At 50.0% G+C, this 10,100-nt stretch overlaps 1 protein-coding gene across 1 annotated transcript; it reads right to left on the bottom strand.

Annotated features, from left to right (window-relative positions):
- Window positions 1-7,542: 7,542 nt before the first annotated feature.
- LOC104035234 (serine/threonine-protein kinase SBK2) lies at window positions 7,543-9,525 on the bottom strand. Its single transcript, XM_009488462.2, has 3 exons — window positions 9,339-9,525; window positions 8,377-8,579; window positions 7,543-8,112 (listed from the first exon to the last, which is right to left on the bottom strand). The coding sequence occupies exons 1-3, from the start codon at window positions 9,523-9,525 to the stop codon at window positions 7,543-7,545; spliced, it is 960 nt and encodes a 319-aa protein (XP_009486737.1).
- Window positions 9,526-10,100: the final 575 nt, after the last annotated feature.

The following is a 10,100-nucleotide window of genomic DNA, read 5'->3' as shown; positions in this document are numbered from 1 at the left end:
ACAACTGTGACCACCTTCTGTCACCACCCTGGGCCAGGCCAAATCCCCCTTCCTCCCTCTCTTGCACAAAGCCGGGCCAAGGCATAGGGCTTATAAACATGCCCAGCTGCCTGTCAGCCCAGGGAAAAAAAACAAACACACCCACAGCAACAGGCAGGCCTGTATATGGGCAAGCCCAGACTATTGGCTGGCATGGCTGGCTGTCAGACCTTGGATGGGTTGTAAGTAGGGAAGTCTAGGATACTGGCAAATCGTTATGGGATTTAGTAGCGGTCAGTCCTCTTCTTGTGGTCAGCACTGACACAGGTAGCCCAATGCAACACAAGGATAATTAAAATTATAGTATGGGTAGCAAGGTACTGTGCAACCCAAGCTACAGGATGTGGAAAACACCGAGGCAGTTCCTTTGATCTCTCTGTCTAAGGCATTTCCTTCTGGTTCATGCATCTCCACTCAGAGATGCAGGATAGAGGAAGAAAAGGCTAATGGCTGAGGCTCCATGAGCCATTGCATGTTTCCCAGTCAGGGACCAGGTGTCTTCTGATCTAGCCACTTTCAATCCTGCAGCTCTTTTTCCTTTGGCATGACAAAGGGGCTTTATGACTTCTTATGGCTTCTCAGCTACAGGCAGCTCTAGAATACATCATCTGGGTTGCAGCTGTCGCTCACATGCCCTTACGTGAGTAAGAATAAAAGGTAACAAATTCCCACCATCTTTATCCCCCAGCTATTGCCTCTTTCCATCCCTGAGCTCAGAAGGACAATTGTTCAGAACAGGGTCATATTTTGTGGTTTTTGTCAAAGCTCTGGCCTGCTTTGTCTTTGAAGTGAAAGTCAAAACTTAAGAACAGGCAATGTGGGAGGAAGCAGGCACGGGCACTATGCAGTCTTGCATCTGCACTATCATATTCCCCAGTCTGAGATGCTTTCCCCTACTCATTTTTGGGATCTGATGCTCAGTCCCTCTGTAGTCTCAAGACCCGACATCTGTGTGCAGAGTGGGAAGGGTCACACAGGCTGGTCAGCATGTGGTCTTGTTCAGGAGACAAGGCTACGAGGCAACTCTGGGGAATATGGAGAATTACTCCTTTGCTACCCTTCCTAAGAAACTAGTCACAGACCTAGTAATGATATTTAACAAGGTTTAAATGGGAAGGGATGGAAGTAACATAGGGTCAGAGTCGACAAGGCAGAAGGAAGATTATATGCTGCAAACTTCTAGAAATTATGCCAGAAACCTAACTGGAGAGGTCCTGAAGGCTGGACCTCTGCCCTGCCTTTGGTCACTGGGTCAGCCAGTCCAACAGAGTGACTTTCATTAGTCTTCCTGTAGAAGGAGGAGATGACATCGACCCCACTATCCAACCTGGTCCTACCCTCCCTTTTATGTCCTGAGTCCAGCCAGCATCACAACACGGTCTATATGTTGGGGATATTGCTGACCTGTGGTTAGCCCAAGTAATTTGCCTACGTGCTCTCTTCAACAATCAACATTTTGATTCTGAAATGACTCATTTGTGGCACTGTTTGACCATTATCATGACCTGGGGCAATCACTTTCATATCTCCCTGCATTTTCATATCTCTGTCTAGCAAACAGCTTCCACTTCCACTTCTTCCTACCAACACTTCCTAACTGGAAGGAGTGTCATGACCAAGGGATCTGTCCATTTAACGGATCCAGGCTCAACCCATCACCCTGCCCCTGCAATGCCAAAGTGCTGGCCCATGCCTTCCCTACACCCTGCAGGCACCAGTCTGCATTGCAGTCCCTAGGCTGCTGCTGAGTGTGACTATTCAGGAGCCACATGGAGTGTGCAGTGTGGAAGAGGGAGCAGAATCTGTAGTGAGGTGCACAAGGGTACCCAGAAACATAGACCACACATCCTACCAAAAGCCATGGTATCCATGATCCCATGTGCACTGCAAGCCCATGATCCTGTGCACGCAGTGTGCTGCAGGCACCAGGGCACTAGGGCCTGGATTCACACTTCTTGGACCGCAGTCACTGTAGCCAGAACTCACATAGTGCAGTAAGCTCTGTAATTACCCAATTTATCTCTTCGTTCCATCCTGGAGAGGAGTGAAGTACCGCGTCTTTCCCTCCCCTTTGGAGCCACCTGATGCCTCTTTGGGAATGACACCGGATCCACCCCATACCTTGTGCCTACATTAGCTGAAATGTTGCCCTTTATGGCGCCGGGCTCCCAGCCAGCCCTCCTGCAGCCAGCGGCTGCGTGTGCAAAGGGCCAGCATGTTTGCACGCAGCTCCGTTCCATTCAGCCTCTCCCAGCAGCTGCTGCGGGGGTGATGGGGACAAGCAGATCTTTTTTCAGACCCCCTGGGGATAGCCTTCAGCAGGTCTGTTTATTCATTGATTTAAGAAATCCAGCTGCAATTATGATTCAGCCACTGAGAAAAGGAGCCCAGGCTGGGGACCTGGCTCAGGGCAGGCCTTTTGCCACTGTGCTCACTGCTGTGCTTGCTTCATTGTAATCCTGTCTGCACCACCATCATGTGCAAGATGTGCTCACAGTGCTGATTTCATCACTTAGCTACATATCACACAACTTTCTGGCAGCAGAATCCCCTTCTGCCAAAGTCTCAAGGCTCTGTAATAAACGAGACAGAGAAACAATCCTGGTCATCACCACTGCTCCCTGCCAATATCCTCTGTTGCATCGTCTTTGTTGGGCAACACCAAATCTCTGATCCTCGTTGGCATGATTGGCTCCTGCAAAAAACCAACCTTGGTCCTGATGGTATCGGTCAGTTTGATCTGTTTCCCCTAAGATGTCAGTGTTCCACCAGTTCAGATTTGCTTTAATTTGGAATAAACCCTAAAATCTTGCTAATCCTTTCTGGTCAAGCCAGTTTGGCATCTTGTGCCCAGCTCTGCTGAGACCACTGCCTGCCACGCTGAGCAGTTCCAAAGCAGAGACACTGGGAGCCCCTCACATCTCCATCTGCAACACAGAGTGTCCTCAAACTGAAAAATGTCACAGTATCACAGCATGGTTGATGCTGGACAGGACTTCTGGAGACTGCGTAGTCCAACCTCCTGCTTAAAACGGAGACAGCTAGAGCAGGTTGACCAGGGCTTTGTCCAATCAGCTTTTCAGTATCAGACGGACACACCACAACCAATGTTCCAGTGTTTGGCCACCATCACCATAAAGCCATTTTTCTTATGTTTAAATGGAATTTCCTGAATTTCAATTTGTGCACATTGCGTCTTGTCCTGTCACCCATTACCTCTCTGGCTGTGTCTTTTTTATACCCTCCCATTAGTTATTTATACACATTGATAAGAATAGGATAGGATAGGATAGGATAGGATAGGATAGGATAGAATAGAATAGAATAGAATAGAATAGAATAGAATAGAATAGAATAGAATAGAATAGAATAGAATAGAATAGAATAGAATAGAATAGAATAGAATAGAATAGAATAAATTGAATTAAATTGAATTGAATTGAATTTCAGTTGGAAGGGACCTACAACAATCATCTAGTCCAACTGCCTGACCATTTCAGGGCTGACCAAGTTAAAACATGTTATTAAGGGAATTGTCCAAATGCCTCTTAAACACTGACAGGCTTGGGGCATCGACCACCTCTCTAGGAAGCCTGTTCCAGTGTTTGACCACCCTCTCAGTAAAGAAATGCTTCCTAATGTCCAGTCTAAACCTCCCCTGGTGCAGCTTTGAACCATTCCCACATGTCCTGTCACTGGATACCAGAAAGATGACCTCAGCACCTCCCTCTCCACTTCCCCTCCTCAGGAAGCTGTACAGAGCAATCAGATCACCCCTCAGCCTCTTTTTCTCCAAACCAGACAAGCCCAAAGTCCTTAGCTGCTCCTCATAGGACATTCCTTCCAGCCCTTTCACCAGCTTTGTTGCCCTTCTCTGGATGCATTCAAGGCCTTTAACACCCTTCTTAAATTGTGGGGCCCAGAACTGCACACAATATTCAAGGTGAGGCCACACCAACACTGAATATGGCATGATCATAATTTCTTTTGACCGGCTGGTTATGCTGTGTTTGATGCACCCCAGGATGCGGTTTGCCCTCTTGGCTACCAGGGCACACTGCCGACTCATATTGAGCCTGCTGCTGACCAGCACCCCCAGATCCCTTTCTGCAGGGCTGCTCTCCAGCCACTCATCTCCCAGTTTATGCTTGTGCCCCTAAGTATAAAGAAGTATAAGATCCACCCTGACCCTTCTCCAGGCTGACCAGTCTCAGGTCTTTCAGGCTCTCCTGTATGACAATTTCTTTCAGTAGGCAAGAACCCTCACTACTGCAATGTTGTGGCTTACATGAATGTGTTTGGCTCCAGCCTCTCATGGTTGTTCTTGGACCTCTCTCAAATTAAAATTGGTCAGTAGTAGTAGGTATTTTCTTCCCAGTATTCTATACCATAACCAAATCACTGTTCAGTCTTCCTCTTTTAGATAGCTTAGCTCATTACTTCCTTTAAGAAGACTTTCTTACAGCCTTAAACCACAGCCCCACCATGGTTCTTTCCTGAGCCATCTCCAGCTTTCCAGCTTGCCTGTAAATGTGGTGCCATCTCCCGGATTGTGCCGTGAGGCACTCACTCCTACTTCCCACACTCCTATTTAGGCCAGCAGGAATATTGTTAGCTGCCTTTGCTGGAGATTTGACCACCTTGAGTGTCTGCCCCCTTTTAGCCGTGCAAGGAGTCCATTCACCTTTTTTGACAGAATAACACAATGTGAACTCATGAAATCTTGTGTATCCTCTGTGACTTGCAAAGTTTTTTCAGGGGTCCTTCTGTAAGGATGGCTTTTATTCCTATGTGTTGCTACCTGAATACATTTCTCCTGCCTGTAAAAAAATGTATTTTGTTTGAATACACCCAACTTACCAAGTTATCCAGGTCTCTTTGAGTGGCCTGTTCCTCTTGCTGTTTATCACCCTATTCATGTTTGTGTCATCTGCAGGGTTTTACCTGCAGTGGTTTTGTATTTACCTTCAAATCATGGATGGAAATGTTGACCAGTTTTCATTCAACTATTGATCCCTGCAGGAATCAACCAAAATAACCACAGAACAATCCCAACTGACAATTATTTCTTCTGTCCAATGGAAGTTCTCAGTTTACTTAATGTATGCTTTATTGATTTTGCATAGTACATCTTCTTAATCAATACAGCATACTGTAATTTTATTTCTATCAATAGGTCATGCTTCACAAAAATTGTGTACCATAATGCTATGAATTAACTTTAGCAAACACAACTTTATTATCAAATAGCATGCTGACTGTCACATTCCAAAAAGCCACGTTCCTGTTCTATAATTCTCTATTAGCAAGCATCTGTATCAGACTTGCCATTATTTTTCACTGGATAGTTGTCACCTACCTGGCCTATAGATCCGTTATCTTAGGGCTTCTCCACTTTAAATACAGGAACTGTGTTGGTACCTTAGCACTCTTCTGCTATTCCTACAGCAATCAAAGAGTAATTAAAGCCAAATCTCAGCTGGCCAAGGTTGAGCAGCATTTATTATGTTTTTGGGTAATGAAAGATTCTAAGAGGTGGAAGCAGACAGAAGAAAGCTGTATCTTGAACAGGGTGAGCATGTTGATAAGGTAGGTTGGGGAGCTGGAAGGAAGACACAAGGGATAAGCCACATAGGGAGCAGGAAAAGTACAAAAGAGTAGTATGGAGGTGATGTTACTGAGAGAGGAATGAGCAAAAGGTGTTTACCAGATGATAGGTAGTAGAAAGGGAATGTTAATTGCAAAGGTAAGTAATGGTAAAATGCCAGTGAGTGATAAGAAGCTGGAAAAAGAGAGCTGGAGGTTGGGGAACTACAGAAGAGTGTGTGCAGGAAAGGATCTGAGGTGAAAGAAAAGCTGGGATGCTAGAAAGCATGATGCTGGAACAGTGCATTTTTAGAAGTTATGAAGCCACTGAGAATGGAAACTGAGCTGGGGATGTTTCCAGCAATACGATCAGGCTAAGACCTGGAAGGGTTTACCAGCAGCATAATCTTAGGGAGTGGAAAGAGGTAGCAAAGTAAGAAAAGCTTCTCACCCCTTATTGTCTCCTTGCTACCTCTTTCCAGGATTAAAATGTGCACCTCGAAGGACACTGGGGCATTAGGAGAGGTGTGTTGCTGGGGAAGGGTTAAAGTGGTAACAGGAAATGGAAGGTCTTCCAGAGGGGTAACCAGGCATCTAAAAGAGCGTGAAGGACATTGTCTGAGGATCTGAAGGCAGTACAAGGGAGGAGGTGTGCTTGGGCTGGTGTTGGATAGTCTTAGAAATAGTTCCTTGGGACTGAAGGATTCAGGAGAATAGGAACAGGGAAGAAGTGGTAGTGGAGGCTCGTGCAGAGAGGGGCTGTCTCTGTGAGGAGGGAGCAGTCAGCCTGGAGGAGAATGAGGAGTGGGAGCAAGGCAATGGTGAAGGACTGCTAGGAGGTGTCACTAGGGGAATTTTGCTGGGGTTATTCATATGGATAAATTTATGCAACCTGTGGTTACAGCTCCTCTGTTAGCCTTTCCCAGTGACACCTAGGCCAACCACCTCACAGTGCTACCAGCTTCTCAGCTGAATCATACATGGATGTTCACAGCAGTGACTTCACCTTTCCACTTGCACCTAAGCCACTCGAGGAGGGAGAGGGGTGAATTGTGCTTCAGCAAGGCTGTCGGTGTTTGTAGAAGGCCATTTTCCTGGATGACAGGAACTAGAGAGGGACACTTGTACAAACTGACACTGAGACTCCTGCTGCTAACAACCCTCTGCACAGGAGAGCCCGTCTGTCACCTCATCCTGAACACAAGGAAATGGGAAAAAATTCATGGCAGTGGGTGCGTTACAATGTGCGATTCCCTATGGCTTTCTCCAACACCCCACCTCCATGGCTCCCACCACCTTCTCAACACCACCATCAGTCCCCAGCTACCATCCGCAGCCACGCTCTGGGGGGTCCCCAGCACCTCCACCCCACCGGCCTGCAGCCACCCTTCAGGGGTCCTAGTGGAGGCCCACGCAGCATCCAGGGGTGGCCCCTGCCTTGTGCAAGTTGTCCTGAGGTGTCCACGGGCTCTGTCATGCCCCTGCTCTCCCACAGCAAGCAGGTCCCCACAGGCATTTTATTACGAGGGAGAAAGAGCCACATACAGAACACAAAAGTACGTATTTTGCTCTATTTTGAGACAAGGCAGGTGTTGCAGCCCCTAGAAAATGCCCTGGAGTCCCTGTGGCCAGGAGGCGAGTGGGTGCTTCACACACGGACAGTTATTTCCAAGAGAAAGGAGATGTTTTCAAGCCCCAAGGAAGCACAAGGAGGTGGCACTGGGCAGCATGGAGCCATGGGGTGAGGACCATCAGCTGGGGAAGGAGCCTGGCTCTGCGGCAGCAGGGACAGTGCTGCAGAGAAGTTACTTTCTGGGTCACCATGGCCTCTCACACCCAGACCACCGTGGTGCCCCAGACCCCGAAGCCCCTTTGCAGGGTGAGACCCGCCTTCCCTCCCTCCATGAGGAGTGGGCTCTAGGGCTTCACTGCAGCCTGCTCGCTGTGCCCGTCCTCCAGCCTCCAAGGGCAATCAACGTAGCGCAGCGCCCCGCTGACGGGGCCACGCTTGGCAGGATCTAGGGCCAGCAGGCTCCGCAGCATCAGGGCAGCCTCGGCTGTCAGGCGTTTCCAGTGGCGGGGCAGGTCCTTTTCCAGGCCTGTCTCCTGCCACAGCATGAAGTCCTCAAAGAAAGGGTCATCTGGCAGGCTCTGCTCCCAGGGGAAGTAGCCAGTCAGCAGGCAGAAAAGCAGCACGCCGAAGGCCCAAGCGTCCATGCTGGTGTCTATGGGAACCCCCTGGGCATCAGTAGTGTTGCTCAGCTCAGGGGCAGTGTAGGGGATTACCCCGGCCACCAGCTTGAGCTTGGTACCCTTGGGCCGCGTAAGCCCGAAGTCAGTCAGCTTGATGCGCCGGCACTCGGGATCGAAAAGCAGCACGTTCTCAGGCTTGACGTCACGGTACACGAGCCCTCGGCTGTGGATGAACTCCAGCGCGCTCACAAGCTGCTTGGCACACTGCTTAGCGGCTGGCTCAGGGATCCCATCCTGCACAGGGAGAGAGACAGGCGGTACGGCATGTGCAGGGCACCTTGGCAGCCCTGCCAGCTGGGCCCTCAGCTGCATGCTCTGCACTGAGGAAGACCTTCGCATTTCTGGTCTTGCAAGCCAGAAGTTGTTTCAACGCTGTAGGCGCCAGAGAGACCCACAGCCCATTGCCCTTATCTCCCTCCCTCCGACCCAGCCAGCCTGCACAGGGGCCAAATGCTACAGTCCCAGTCCCAGTCCCCATGGCCTTGTAGCAGCACTCACCCGGGGTTTGATGATAGAGATGAGGTCTTTGTGCAGTGCTGGTTCGTAGAGGAAGCCATAGTACTGGCTGGACTCAATGGCAATTCCAAACATGCCGATGATGGCAGGGTGGGTAGCGAGGGAGAGTGCCACGCAATACTCATACAGGAAGGTGTGCAGCTTGGTACTGGCTTTGGGTAGCAGCTTGAGAGCCATAGGAGTCCCTGGGGATGGGGAGAGTGGGTTAGACTCCCCTGAAAGTCGCTCACACCAAGGCCAGACAGAGAGGGCACTGAACCAGCCATGGGTCCGGACACTCACAGCCACATGGAGGTCTCTGGCCCAAAGCTTTGTGTGGATATATCCTGCAGACACCAGATCTGGGAGCAGGCACTGCCACTGGTGTGAGTTTTGAGCCAGTCAGTGCATGCACAGGAGTACTGGGCAGAGCAAGGGAAATTCAGGCTACTTGGGCTCATCAGTCTGAGCTGGGACTATAGGGGAAGAGTAGTGTCAGGGCCTTAATGGCCTTAATGGCCTTGGCCAGCCCCACCTAGGACCTCCACTCACACCCTCTGTCCATGGGTCTTAGGGCATCATCTAAGCTTAGGCTTGGGGCTTCACTCTCTGCCCAAGCTGTATGGTGGGAGTGCTGGTTTCCAGATATATTGCATCCATGCCAGTGCCTAGCCATGAACCCTATTGATCCTGACTTGCAGACTGACTTCCCAGCTTGACTTTGGACCTGCAAGATCACTATAACCTTGCCTGATGTTCTGGCCTGCCTCCTGGCATCACCTGCTCCCTCACTGGGTGCAATGGGATGGTCCCTGGCTGGGACCACCCCCTGTCCTGCCGGTCTCCCTGGGGAGCCCCCACCGTGCCTGGCACCTGGCTCCAAGGAGCCACCAGCCCACCCAGCGCCCTGGTGAGTGGAGAGGAGGCAAGGCACAGTAGCTCATAGGACGCAGTCGGTTCCTTACCTCTCTGCCTGTGGGTCACTAGCATCACGTGGCCATACTTGCCCCTGCCCAGCTCCCGAATAACCTCATAGTGTTCGGCCACCTCGGTGCGCACCAGGCTCTGAGCTGTGATCTCCAGGAGCTCATCTAGCACAGTTGGTGCTGCTGTCCCTGCCGCTGCCACAGCTGCAGCTGAGCTCTCGGCCATTGCTGGGTGCTGCAGAAATACCACAGCCTGAGTCAGGAACACCACAACATGCACAGAGAAAAAACAGATCACACATGCCACGCAAACTGTGTCATGGCAGGGGATGTTTCTGCCACTTGGAGCCTGAGCACTCTCGCAGCTGTGCTAGAGTTGAGTTTATGCTTTTATACAGTACGACTCTGGGCAAAGCCCCTCATCGTATAAAAGGTAGCTGTATTGAAGGGAACCTCCTTCAGCCCTCTAATCCTTTCTGGCCTCCAGACAGATGCTTGACCTTCTCTAATTGTAGTCCCTGGGGCCTCTCATTTCAAAGACCTGGATCACCTTTCTGTGTCAGCTGCACTAAAGTTTGGCCTTCCAGGCCTCCTCTTATTCTAGTCTCCAAGGTATTAGACAACAAGCAAAACATTAACAAAGTCCCAGATTATCAAGCGTGACCCAGTCCTCTTGTTCTCCTTAGCCTACTGCAGCAAGCCCGTGTCTCTCTACTTAGAAACCCACCCCTACTGCTTATTGAAGAAAGTCCTTGAGGTTGGAGCAGAGACAGACTTGCCCCTTAGGCAGAGGCACAGCTA

Source organism: Pelecanus crispus, chromosome 2 (assembly GCF_030463565.1).
Source record: "Pelecanus crispus isolate bPelCri1 chromosome 2, bPelCri1.pri, whole genome shotgun sequence".
NCBI lineage: Eukaryota > Metazoa > Chordata > Aves > Pelecaniformes > Pelecanidae > Pelecanus > Pelecanus crispus.
This window is presented reverse-complemented; position numbering and strand designations above follow the sequence as displayed.